Source organism: Balearica regulorum, chromosome 3 (assembly GCF_011004875.1).
Source record: "Balearica regulorum gibbericeps isolate bBalReg1 chromosome 3, bBalReg1.pri, whole genome shotgun sequence".
Lineage (NCBI taxonomy): Eukaryota > Metazoa > Chordata > Aves > Gruiformes > Gruidae > Balearica > Balearica regulorum.
Genome location: NC_046186.1, coordinates 55420870 through 55434699, shown reverse-complemented (window position 1 = coordinate 55434699; position 13830 = coordinate 55420870). Strand labels below are relative to the sequence as shown.

The following is a 13830-nucleotide window of genomic DNA, read 5'->3' as shown; positions in this document are numbered from 1 at the left end:
TTAATATCGAATCTAAATCGACCCTCCTTCAGCTTAAACCCATTACCCCTCATCCTATCACTACGCTCCCTGATAAACAGTCCCTCCCCATCTTTCCTGAATAAGAGTACTAAGGTACAAATTTGTGTTATTATTCAAATCCACCAATGTGAAATATGAAAACAATGCAAATATGAAAACCAATGGAAATTCCAGGATTAGAGGACATCTACTTTCCACAGGAAATGGCTACCTTCGAAGAGAGGGTTAGAGTACCTCAGCAGAGGCCACAGCTGCACTTATTTGAATGACCTTGAGGCTCAAACCTGCTCACTTACAGTTGAATTCCGCTGAAGAAGGAGCCAAAGAGTCCGATCATGCCCAGGAATTCCACTCGACTCAGATTTCGGACGATATACTCCTCACAAACATTTGAGATGCCGTATAACGTTGCTCCGCCCAGTACTAAGAGATCCCCTATCAGTTTATTTTCACCTAGGAATAAATGGGAAAAATCAGAATGTGTCAGAACAACCATGTTTTGTCTAGAACCATTGCAAGTTCTTCCTTACAGATTTCAATCCTCAGTCACTAAGTAGCCCATATCTAGGTTAATAAGCTGAACAAAAATGTTCTGTCTTTTTAACAGTTTTCATTCAATATCCCTGCAAAATCTAGTAGAGATGAAGGAAGAGCATTATCCTTGCTGTGGATAAGAGAATCTGAAAAATTTGTAAAAAAATACAGAAACCAAGTGGCACTCTTCAGTGACTAATCCTTTTTAATTTATTATTATTACTTTTTTTGCAGATAGAATATGACTCAGCTATATAAAGCAGTTTGCATCTCATCTTGAAATCTAACCAGTCTAAAACATGTCCAGCATTTAGATGTGAAACCAACTGAAAAATTCTGTGTACCTGTGAAATGAGTGAAGAAATTATTACAACCCCAGTATTGACCTCATTCTCACATGAAGCTGTTTGACAAGAAAGAGAGGAGGAAGGATGGGGTGTAGACAGGGTGATGATAATGACAGATTTTTAAAAGAGGTTCAATTAACATAGCAGTACCTAATGCACGCAATGAACACCAAGATGTATACCTCCAGGTCTGTATAATTACTAAAACATTGTTTTATCAAAGACTGTTTGAAATCTTTTTAAGTCTTGGAGGCTGTTATTACTGGGGGGGTGGGGAGGGCTGCAGGGAGATTTGATCAAGATCAAGTTCCAGCTTGAAAACTGAGGCCCTGGCTTTGCAAACCGATGCATGCGAACCCCTCTGCACATATGGCTTGTTAAATGATTTCTACAAGAGCTACAGCTTCACAAAGCTGTCAGACATTGCTGTAGAACTATATTCCAAAAGGCTCAATATAATGGAATTTCCTTTGAAAAGGTTTGGTAGAAATGCTGAAGTACTAGACTGTATTTTTTATTTTTTTTAAAGAAACTTTGTTTTCTTTTAAAATACCTCTTGATTTATTTTTTTAGTTCCTGCCTTTTTAAGTTTTATGATTATTGATTTGTAAAATACACACTGCAGTAAATAAAAATGGAAGCCAAACATTCTGATGGGTTCAAAATGATCTTTTCAACCTTTTCTTTTATTGAGTTCCTTTAAGCCTTCAGTTTTCATTCCAAACTACAGTTCTGAAATTTCCGGTGGGAGGAAATTTATGAAAATAAGAGCAGCCACAAGAAGATGGACTAAGGGTTCATTTATCCAGCGTGCTGTCTCTATCGCTGGCTATAAGCACCAGAAAAGTATAAGTTGTGTAGGGACAAACAGGAATGGGGTAAATGTTTAAAATACTCCCAGTAATACTCTCTCAGTCTCCAACATTTTTCAGCTCAGAGATGTGGCTTCTGTGTATTTAGCAAACATTACTAGATTTCTCCTTCACGTACTCATTCTGCCTCTCTCTGAACTTCTGTTTTGCACGTACCTTGACTGACAGCATGTTTATATTTGATCATTTATCTTTTTAAGATTTGGTACTTATTTTCCTTTTAGCCTTCTTTTGCAATCAGCCACGTAGATGCCCTTAATTTAAAATAAACATCAGCACTTTACAAAACCTCTTCATACCCCTGATGCATCTGATGTTCCACACTGGCTCCAATCATCCCTCACTGAGCTCACTCATTTGGTATTTATTACAGCTACTCACTCACACTTCGGGGAAGTACTGCTGAAAAAGCTTTTGACCTTAGAGCCTGGCCGAGACAAAAATACCATCCTTTTGCATCTGCGAAACAAGGACGGCTCAAAGGCCGAGTGTTTTCACAGAGGTGGGACAGCCCCAAGCAGCACACTGCGATGACTCTCCCCAAAGCGCACTCATGCTCGGAGAGTGTGACCCTCAACCTTCAGGTCTTTCCCAGAAGAGGAAGCCAAGACCTGGAGAGAGCACGGGTCTGCCTAGCCCAGGACCCTCATCTGGCACTGGGCAGCACAGGGCACCTGGGGAAAGAAGAAATAGGGAAGCACAGGGGAATTTTCATCAGCCAGTTCTCAGCAGATTAAGGATTTTCTGAGATGGAAGTTGCATTAGACTGTCAAACTTAATAGATCCTGAATTAATTTGTGTAAAGTCCATATAGTTTTGACCTCTACAATATCCTGTGGCAGTAACTTACCCAATTTAAGCATGCATTATTAAAAAGTACTTTGTGTTTTTAGCTTTTAAGGCTGATACCTAAAAATTATATTGGGCATTGCATAATTTTCTGATTGTGAGAAGTATTTGAGAATCACTCTATACTGACCCTGTCCATACCACTGAAGATTTCACGTACCTTTACCATCTTCTGTCTCTTTCTTGCCTTTTCTGGGAGATGAAAAGTCTCAGTCTGCCTACAATCTCTTCATCCTGAAGCCATTTCAGGCCCTTGAACAGCTTTCTCACCTTTCTCCATTGCTTCTATAAGCTTATTTTCTGGTCATTTTTTTTGAGATGCAGTGACCAGAGTAATACATGGTAGTCAGGAGGCTAGTGCATCAAAACTTTATATAGTGGCATAAAAATGTTTTATACTGTATTTTTGGTTTCTTTCTTAATAATTTCTAGTATCCCGGTTGTCAAAAGCCTTTTCTTTCCTTCCTCAAGAGGCTGACTTTGGAACTTTCCCCCAAGACTGATATATCCTAACACATCCTAACAGACATACTTTCATGGATGTAAAATCCATATGCATCTATTGGTTTATTGCTAAGGAAATATGTATCAACTTTCAGGTTGTATTTCAGGTTAATACAGTTGTACTTTACCAGTTTAATGGCACAGGTCATTCTTCTGAAGAAACACCAGGCATAGCTTGGAAAAAACGCTTTGCATTAATAATTGTTAGCATATTTAATGTTCTCTAGAAGCAGAATTCATACAGTCCAGAGAGGAGTTAATGTTTTGCGGACTAATTATAGCATTATAGTGTAACATAAATCATTTAAATATGAATTATGTTCTGATACAATTACTTTTCACTCTCTCACTAGAGCACTTTGCCATATTTTTACCTTACCTGTTTCTCTTTGCTTTTGGTTGTAATAACTGACACTCAGAACACCTAAAAATCAGTCTCAATGTGTCCCATCTTAGACTAAACATACTCTCATATACTTATTAACAGGACTGAAGTGACTGGTTTTCAGAGGCTGTGGTAAGCTAAAGCTGTGAAGTGCTTTGAAAAATCTGGATGAAACACTTAGACCTCTCTATCTTAGACCCCCGTGTATTACAGGAGCACAAGTATCAAGGTACCTCAGGGGGTTTAGTTCAGAAAAATGTTATTTTAAGGTACATTTGTGCTCTATGCACAATGCTTACACCTTGGCATGTAAGGTGATAGAGCACAAAGTACTTGCTAGTAATTGCTTTTCCCATTGAGAAATGTGAAAAACATCAGTCAGGATACAATAAAGAGAGGTAAACTACCATATATTTATTGAAAGTTGAGAGCATGCTTGCACATTATACCTAATTCCTGCAGACAGTTTGGAAAATAACCACTAATCTCTCAATGATGCATTTTAAATTCATTTTCCCTTACTGTAAGAGTTGGCAGACTACATTGCTGTATGCAGTAGGTGCCTAGCAGAGCATTATGGCACTTCTAATACAGTAAATAGTACAGTCAACAGGGGCAAAACAGGTGTCAACAGGTCTTGTCGCCTAAAATACAGGATAAACAGAGGAGTTTACTGAGGACTAATACAGCTTCATTGCTTTTGGTGTATTCCTTTCTTTTGTCTGCCCAGTCCTAAGAAATATCCTATAAATGGTGTGGAACCCCTTCATGAAGAGTTTCAAGATTTTTTTTTTTCCTTTGCAGGCAATACTTCTTTTTATTTGCAGATTTTTAATGTACAGTTTTACTCCTTCGGATAAATGAAACTAGCTGATCTATGTTACTCTGATAAAGACAACGTCGTTAATAACATCATTTTGCCACTTAAAAAAATGCATAGCAATAAGCATGGACACAGCTTTTCATGTGTAGGTCTGAATTAAAAGGCAATAATACATGTTAACATGTATTCTGGACAAATTTACCTAACAGCTATACCTGTGCTTTAGTAATGAATATGTCAAATAATATCTAATTATTGCAGTTGGATGGCAAAGTGCCAGTGTTCCTCAATCTCTTCCTTGTCCACTGAGGTCCATTGCCCCACACACTCCTGCTGATCCACAACTCACCCGCCCTAACATGTTACTCCCTAGAGTACTGGACATGGGATGTTTCCTCCAGAACCCAGGATTGAAAACCCAGTCCCTCTGAAATCAGTCATTTCTAATGCAGCTTTGGCTGGCTGATTTCATAGTATGGAGTATATTCTCTCCTTTTTAGCTGGGGCAGAGCTATTTCTGGAAGAGACCAATGAACTAAAAGTCTTCTTTTAGGATAAAGGACAGGGACAAAAGGGGGAAGGAAGATATGGCGAGTACTGTCACAAACTCCCTTGTTTTATTTAGCAGCATCCTGGCAAATGCAGTTCTTACAGCACTTGCATTTATATTCAGAAAGCTGAGTCAAGAATTTTAAATCCCAGCGTATTATGCTCAGCTCACAATTCAGTGCTTTTAATTAAGAATGAAAACTGTGCCTAATTGACAATCTTTGAAAAGAATTTCCAGCCTTCCCACATCATTTGTGTTGGCACTAGAGAAATCAATGTGACAGAGGAAGTTGATCGATGAAATCTAACTCTGTCTAGTCTGCATTAATAGCTACACACACATTATTCATATGATGCCGCACATAAAAAAAGAACATTTTACACACAAGAAGATTCTTTCCAACAATGACGCAGGCAAATCCCAAACCTTTACTCTGTGACTGTGTGTATAACCCAATTGGTACAGCTAGTATGTAGGTGCAGTGTCTTTTAGCATCTACCCAGCAACCCCACCTCTGTACAAAAAAAGAAGCAAAGTTGAGGAGTACACAGGGGATGTGAGAGGGGCTTATGATTCAAAGATGTAGCCAGTTTGGAAAAGAAGCAACCGAGGTTTGCAGTCAAACAATCAAGCCAAAACAGAAGGAAACTACAAGCTTGCCACCCCAGACTACACAGAGGGTGATCTGGGTTGCAGACACAGGGCCCATCAAACCTGTTTGCCCCAGTGCTGATTTCTAAGCGTTGACCCATTTTTGTTCTCTGTCCCTTCTGTCAAAGAAGCAACTTTGAATGGTACAGTGTTTTGGATCCATGAAGGCACAGGGTTTCTTGCCAATTTTCCTTTTTTTTTTTTTTTTTTTTTTGGTCCCAAAGTGACATATTCTCATCAATGGCTTCTCTGAGTAGAAATTGGTCACACGACACATCCATCCCTACTCACCTGCTCCTTGCTGTCTCCCAACGAGGACATCAGCTCCTGCCATGCATCCCATGCCCAGAATGCAGACCACGATCCCAATGAAATGTACTGCCTTGTATCGTACCAGTAAGAAGAACCAGGAGAGCAGTATCACCACTGGGATGACAAAACAGTCTAGGAGCTGTCAAGAAAGAGAGGAAAAATCAACAAATCAACCTGCTAACACTTTGCCCTAAAATATTAGGATAGATTTCAGCAGAGGGGAGCATGGTTAGTTAGTAATAGCACTTTCTACCAGACAGAAGGTGTATTCAAGTGCTTATGTCATCCATCAGAGGATAAGATCGTACTCTTTCCATGACTATTACAGGAATGCAGGAGAGCTGTTGCTCTATGGTAATATCCAGCAGCACTGCCTTGCTCTTGGATTCAGATGCATATTTCAAATCCATGGGAAGGAAACCTGGGCCAAAAGAGAGCCACACCACTCCATCTGGTCCTCACCTTTGGTGATTAACGGACAAAGACTGAGGGCACTATTCCTGCAGTCTAGACATACGCTTTAATTCAGACATTTCAGGTCCAATTAGCAGGGATGTTCATAATGCACAAGTTGACCAGATTTTTTAAATCTGGCCATATAAATCACGGGGTTTCTGCATGCAGAATATTCATGAAAAATCTGTCCCCTGTGGGGACTGTTAACTCCTTGAAAATAGAATCCCATATGCCTCTGAAGGAAAAAACAAACAAACAACCACCAACAAAAAAACCACCTTGCCCGCAGTGCAAGAAACTCAATCTTCTTGCCAATAGACCCTGGGTAAGATCTTTCTCAAAGAAGTGTTACGAAACACAATATTTAATTGATCTTTTCAGAGACACCCAGCAATAAACCCAGAGAAACTGTGATGAAAAAAAGAAACACACCAAACCTTTGTGAGAGAACCTTGAGATTTTCAAATTAAGATCTATTTTAAAAAACTACTAGTATCTCACCAGGAAACAAAAATCCTGTGTAAGAACACCTAAAGAAACTTGACTTTAAGAACCTTAATCTCACTTCCTAAAAGGATACAGACAATTAAGAGCTGAGACTCTGTGGCTTAACAATGAGATTTGTCAAATTGTGCAGAGTACACTCCTGTTCAATGCCAATTGATATGACAGGAACTAGAGCTATATGGTTGCATCTTCTTTCTAATGAAAACGTCTGGAACAACCAAAGGGCGAGACTGTGTCTATAGTTCTGGAAAACTACTCCATATGTCATAACCTTGACTGTAGATGACGGAATTTGTTTTTTCTTCCCCTTGGGCCTATTACTTGCTAATTGGTCTCTCAGTGTGATTTACCCCTAAGCACACCAAGTATTATCAAATAATGATCACATACCTTTTAACTTCTTTGTCTGACCATGTGTTATCTGAAGAGATAAAGTTTTTGGATAATTTCAAGAATTTCAGTGCTTAGAAAACTGTTCTTTACATGTGAGAGATGTAATAAATGCCAAATTTGGAGAATCAGCAAAAATATAAAAGCCAATTTTTGGACTAAGGATAATTTCCCTGAAACTTTGTTTGAAAAATGAGAGTATGCAGTGGAAACTCATCCATTTCAAAGATTCCCCAGACAGCGAGTGGCAAAGGCCTTCAGAAAAGAACTGGTTGAGCAGGGGGACCATGCTGCTCTCGGGAGGCTCACGCAGTCCCAAAGAACTGCAGAACAGACGAGGGAAAAGTCCGTGCTAAAAGCAGTTTCTACCTTTAAAATGAGAGCTAATCATCTAAAAGGCATGGCCAGGCCTCTTTACAGTGAAAATTTCCTCCAGCAGTCCTCAAAATGCCATCCTTCACAGGCTGAACATGAAAAGAGACGACGACTGAAAGAACTGTAATAAACTCCTTTGTCTGCATAGGGCATCTGCTTTGGCTCTGAAAAGCATGTAATGTGTACAGCATATAATGGAGTTCGCACTCAGTAACTAGTCTTTGCAAAAACACACATATACAAGACTATATACACAAGAACAACTTCAGAAGTTGCACGGCCGTGAACAGCTGGTTCTTGGGGCTGGGAGGGGTGGTGGCAGGACTACTGGGCACACGCAATGAAGTCCTGGCACATGGTGCAGGTGAGGTGGCACATGGCCTTGTCCTGTCACTGGGTGGAGGGACGGAGCTCACCTTTCCGGGACAGATGGTCACTGTTTCATGGATAACATCCACTGCACATCCCTCATGCACTGTGGATTTCTGCACTTTGCCAACGCAGCCCTAGCACATACCAGTGATACGTGGCACATTCCTCATGCACTGTGGATTTCTGCACTTTGCCAACGCAGCCCTAGCACATACCAGCGATACGTGGCACATCTGAGGGAAGCTCACTCTTTAGTGTAACCTACGGATGTGGACACAGCTCAACACTTACCCTCTCAATCCACAGCTCATGTCATCATGCCTATATGTGCTGGATGTATGCTCTTCATTGGCTGCCCTAGCACACAGTGCATCCATCATGTCTGCTGAAGATGGAGGGAAGGTGGTACCAAACAGCAGGGAGGCAATTACTACTTACATTGCTCATAGCTATATCCCTGAAGGTGTAAATGCCTCTATCCCATTCCCTCCCAGTGCAGCATGAGCTTAACTCACAGTTTTCTGATCTCATCAGTTTTCCAGTAATTACAGTGAGGCTACAAAGAAGACAGAGACCGTCTTTTTGCAAGGAGCCACATGGTGAAGACAAGGGGCAATGGGTACAAGTTACACTGGGAGAGGTTTCATCTCAACATAATAAAGAAATTTTTCACAGTCAGAACAATCAATCACTGGAACAACCTCCTCAGGAACATGGTAGAGTGCCCGTCACTAGAGGTTTTCAAGATGCAGCTGGACAGGATGCTAGATAATCTCATCTAGGCTCCCTTTCATACGACAGGCTGGACCAGATGATTTTTTGAGGTCACTTCCAAGCTGGGCTGTTCTGTGGTTCTGTGATTCTAATTTACTGATAGTTTGCATCAAAACAAGATAGAGGAGAAGCTCACATGGGCAGGTATCAGTCTTACTTTGGAGAAAGCAACTGAATTCCGTCACCAGTATGAGTGAGATTTACGTGGCTCAATGCACTTGGCTTCCCTTCCACGCTGTGCTGTGGGAGTCACCAGTAGGTTGTACCAACTTGACTAATTTGGCACTGGAGAAGAGGCAGCCTTACATCTACATGAGTAAAACAGCACCAGCCAGGGGTATTGCACAGTCTGCCATCATGTTCCTCAGGTGAGTGCCTAAGAATTCAGCACCCTCTTCCTCATACATACGCATACCTCCTCACAGATGACTGCGCCCAAGACAGAGCAGAAAGCCTGATGCAAGAGTTAAGCACAGAAATGTTTTAAGAGTCCACTTATTAAGTGAGACAGTAAGTGTCTGCAAGCACCTCTCCAGTTCTTTTCTGTGCAAAGGTGAGTAAGCGAACCTCAACCATCACTGGAGCAACTATTTGATTTTGCAAAATTGGGAGCTCTGGTCACTCATGCAAACAGTGTTTAAGAGTAGATTTAAGAATATAAAGAAGTGACCTTCCAGCTGCTAACTACTGCCTCTCCTGACACAGAGTGGCTCAGTGGATATTTTTATGCCCAACATCTGGAATACAGCCCTTGCTCTCCTTTACATACAGGACATGACATTGCATGTTCTTTGTGGGACAGGAGCTCTGATCAGGGCTGCTTTACTTACTCTGGGCTAAACACACAAAAAGAACATTTTCTTGTGAATATGAGATATATTAGGGTGTTAGCGTGATTTCAATAGCCAGTTTTAAAAACTGTTTGTACATGGAGCATGTGTACTTCAACATGCAAATTCCCACTAACAGTCTTTTCGAGGAAGATTTTAAAAATTCCTCTCATTCCATAAATATTTAAACATACCTATGCTTTCAAGTACGTGAAAATGTGTCTTTTAAGCACTAACATGAAGGGACGCGTGAACAGAACCTGTCACAAACAAACAACGCTGACAGCAGCTGGAAAACACCTCTTTGGGGCTGGTAGTGCAAGGCGTAATCCACAAGTTGCTATTCAGAATGCTGCAGCATCAATAGATATAAACATGGAATGCGGGTAATGTTCATTCACATTATGTAGCTCTTGAATTGTGCTTAGTTTATACCTATAATTAAGCAATGGATTAGATAGAAATAAATTAGGTTGCTACAATATAAGCAATATGATAACCTAGAGTATATTGCTTAATGATTTCTCAGGTATTGCTTTACATTTCATTTCTCCAGGACTAAATTTGCTCTGGCTTTCTTTTTTCCTCAGATTAACCTGTCTAGCAGACTAAAAAAAATGCACGTATATTCTACAGACAAAAGATGTGAGATTGTGGATTACTTGATCTGCAATAAGGTTTTCTTGTTTATTTTTTCCATTTTTTTCTTTCTTTTGTTTGTTATTAGTTATTTCAGCTATTAAGAAAAAACCATTATACCTAATTGTCATTTGTCTGCCTATAAAGCTTTTACAATAACAAAGATAAATCATGCTTAGCTTCAATTTCAGTTATAGTACATAAAGGTCAGTTGTTTACCAGTATTTCCCTAAGAATCATCTTTGATATTTTCCTTCTTTTTAATTGCTTAATTAAAAGGTACTGCCTATACCCTGTCATTGTTACATTAATGAGTGACCTGATTTTAATCAACATTCCTGTTTTAATCATAGAAGTTATCAGATCTCACTAAACTAAAAGAAAACATATTTCCTATTTTGCCATGGGAAGATAATAAAAATTATATGAGTGCGTGGTGCAGACCATTTTCTTTGATGCTGCCATGTTTATCTGTGGCTTTTGTCAGTCACTGCTTTGAATAGGGCTGCTTTAGAAGGCAAGACACAAAAATATATAAGCTATTGATATACTGTCCTACAGCAACTCCTTTCTATTATAAAAATGCTGTGTTGTTATAGAGATTGAAGATTATTATTTGATTCTAAAAGATATCACACTGCATCTAAGTCTGTTGATGATACACAATGTTGAAATGTATTTCCTCCATTTATTTGTTTGTTAAATTACATTGACTTTATTACACTCGTGAATCAGAGACAAATTCTTGCTAACAGTAAATATCCAGTCTCTGATCTCACAAATTCAGCATGTGTTTGCATGTATATAGCAAGATTGTACTGTTAGTCATTGGAAAGGAGAGCTGGCAAGCTTTAGAGGAAAGGTCTGTAATACAGAGGGTGAACTGCTGATCTGCAGCGATATCAAAAAGAAAAAAGCTGGTCAGCAAACTCCCTATGGGAACAGCTGAGCTGAGTCTTCCTTTTTAAACATTCATTGGATTTTTTTCCCCCCAGTTATAAGCTCTTTTTTTTCATATTAGGGGTTTCTCATTAGCGCTGCCCTCAAGCAAATCATGTGAAGAATCAGCTGCACCCTCCACTCAGCCTACTCTCCAGAGCAGAGGGATCAGTAAAATCAGTGTCGCATCTGTCCAACGCTGTACGGTCAAGTACACGTGATGGGTACGGAATTTCAGCATGCGACCCGGTAAGTTTAATACAACTGCAAGTGCTGCATTCAGTAAGAGACACACCTTCTGACATTTACTTTGTTTTTTCAAAGGAAGAATGGATTTGCTGCCTATTTGACGGCTCTTTCTATTCCACTACCTTCACAATACCACACACGCTTGGTTCAACTGTATGTTACCCATGCACAACAGCATGTGAAACCTCAGAGAGCTGGCTGCTGGCTGCCAGGGGAACTGCGTGGCAGTTATGCTACCCTGCGACCGAAACCTTCTGCAGGGAAGGTGTGGATGCTGGCAGCATTTCTGACAGGGTTATGTCAAACAATTCCAATAAAAAAGGAGAACTGCTTTTACCTTTTGTGTTTCTATTTGTTATTTCATCACAACTTAATCACTTTCTTGCATGTTTTTTTATATAATCATGGAATTAATTTTAAAACTATTAATTTTTTCATCCAGCCAAATGTAGGGCACTCTGAGTAGGGAGAATGATGAAAGAATCAGTGACATCATTTGTTTTAAAAAAAATGTAAAAGTGTTAAATTTCCATGGCATGGAAGAAACAAAAGCCAGAAGACTGCTCCCAGTCTGAAACCTTTTAAAATCAGTATTTTGCCCACAAGATCTCGAATTTTTGTCTTGGGGCCACATGACCAATGTTTCTGTAACTGTTTCCATCGGCTCCTTTAACCTGTTCTCAAGATTTTCTCTTTTCCCCTGCAGACATAGAAACTCCCTCAAAACTTTCACTAGTGAAAGACCTTCACCTACATCTGACTTGCATGCACCAACACCTGAGTAGAGGGTTATCACAGCTCCAGCTTTCTCTGTACAGAGAAGGAATTCAGCAACTTTTTGAAGGTATATTAAATGAAAGGTGGTTGTCACATCCAACCCACAGTTCCTCTGCTCTCAACTGTCTACACATGGACAAGTTTTACTACCAACATGAGTAATCACACCTTGACTCTTTTTGTTAAAAAAAAACACCACCACCTTAGGACACACCTCTTCATCCTCTCTTCTCATTACATGCACTCTAGCTGTGCTTATGCAAGATCTGTTCAAATAGCAGGAAGAGTCCCTGCCCATGGCAGGGGGAGTGGAACTAGATGATCTTTAAGGTCCCTTCCAACCCAAACCATTCTGTGATTCTAAAGTTACCAATAAACTGACCACTGAAATCGCCTTTCCTTTAATCACCATCTTCCTGTGGTTTTCCATACAACTATCAGAAAAAGATCGTTCTAAGACAGCAGACAGCTCTGCAAAAAAATAATTCTGATTTGCTTCTCTCTAAGTAAGATGACTGGATATGGGCTTTGAAGACCATTTTCTCAAGGTTGCTTATTAGAAACTTCTCCATGTCACCAGTTGCTGTAAGCTATGCAGGGGATTAGATCCTGGCCCAGGAAAAATCATCGATATCTCCTGCAGAAAAACCTATGCTTTTGCATCTCACCTGCAAGAATATGCAAAATGAGCACAGAGCTTCAAAATCTCTGCTGCTGTAATGGGCACAACTTCACTGACTTTAATGAGATTTTGCATATTTATGTTAGCAAAAAGTTTTACTCCAGAATCATGTACAGAGACTGAGGATACTGTAGGGGCTGATTTCCAAACCATAGGTATGTAACACAATCAAAAGACAGAACAGCAACTCGAAGTGCGATAATAAATCCCGTGCAAGATCACCCCACAGACTCTCACAGTATAAATGTAAGGTGTGCAACACTTCTGCACAACGTTGATCTGCACACCTTATTAAAATTGCAGTATTACCTCACTGTCCTGAAGCAAAACAGGAAAGTATAGTTAATCTTACACAGCTGGGATGGGGGGAGGAAGGGAAGGAGTGGAATTTATCTCGGCTTTTGAGATATTTCATGTTAGCGTACACTGGACAAGGTGGATCAACAACTTCAATATTGCTCCTCAACTCCCGGATTTGCTTCAAAACTATCTCAAATCTTCTGCCTCAACACACATTGAGTCCATAGGGACCAAGAACAAAGCAAAGTCTATTGCCATCCAGCACTGCTATAATAAGCACTTACTGCTGACTCTTTTCCTTTTCTGGTGGCAGTTGTTGAGGTATGAAAACTGCCAGAGGTAATTGGAAGTATGATGTACTGCTGAGCCTCACAGTGATCTAAGAGCAGCTGAGAACATCAGCATTGTAGTTTTATTGTCTGTCTCCTGGTGTCTATAAATCCCAGCTTTTACTACCTTTGTTTTCATCATGCCAATCAAAGGCTTGATTGCCCAAGGAATAAATTACCAGATAAATCACTATTTGGAAACATAGCTCTCTCTTTGCCAGAGCCTTATTTCTTGTGACATTGTATGCATATTCTACAGTACCACTATGCAAAGCATTGCAGAAATAGTCCAGATTTCTATGTGACGCCATAACACAGAAAAAAAGATAACATTACTTCTAGAAAGTGCAACACAACAGTGTA

The 13830-nt window shown here is 39.9% G+C and overlaps 1 protein-coding gene across 1 annotated transcript in view; it reads right to left on the bottom strand.

Annotated features, from left to right (window-relative positions):
* Positions 1-13830, bottom strand: part of SLC35F1 (solute carrier family 35 member F1) — a 259717-nt gene that overhangs the window by 37058 nt on the left and 208829 nt on the right. Inside the window, exons 4-5 of the mRNA XM_075747977.1 lie at positions 5828-5987; positions 318-474 (exon numbers count right to left, since the gene is read on the bottom strand). Coding sequence (XP_075604092.1) covers positions 318-474; positions 5828-5987 — 317 coding nt within the window. The remainder of the gene's footprint in view (positions 1-317; positions 475-5827; positions 5988-13830) is intronic.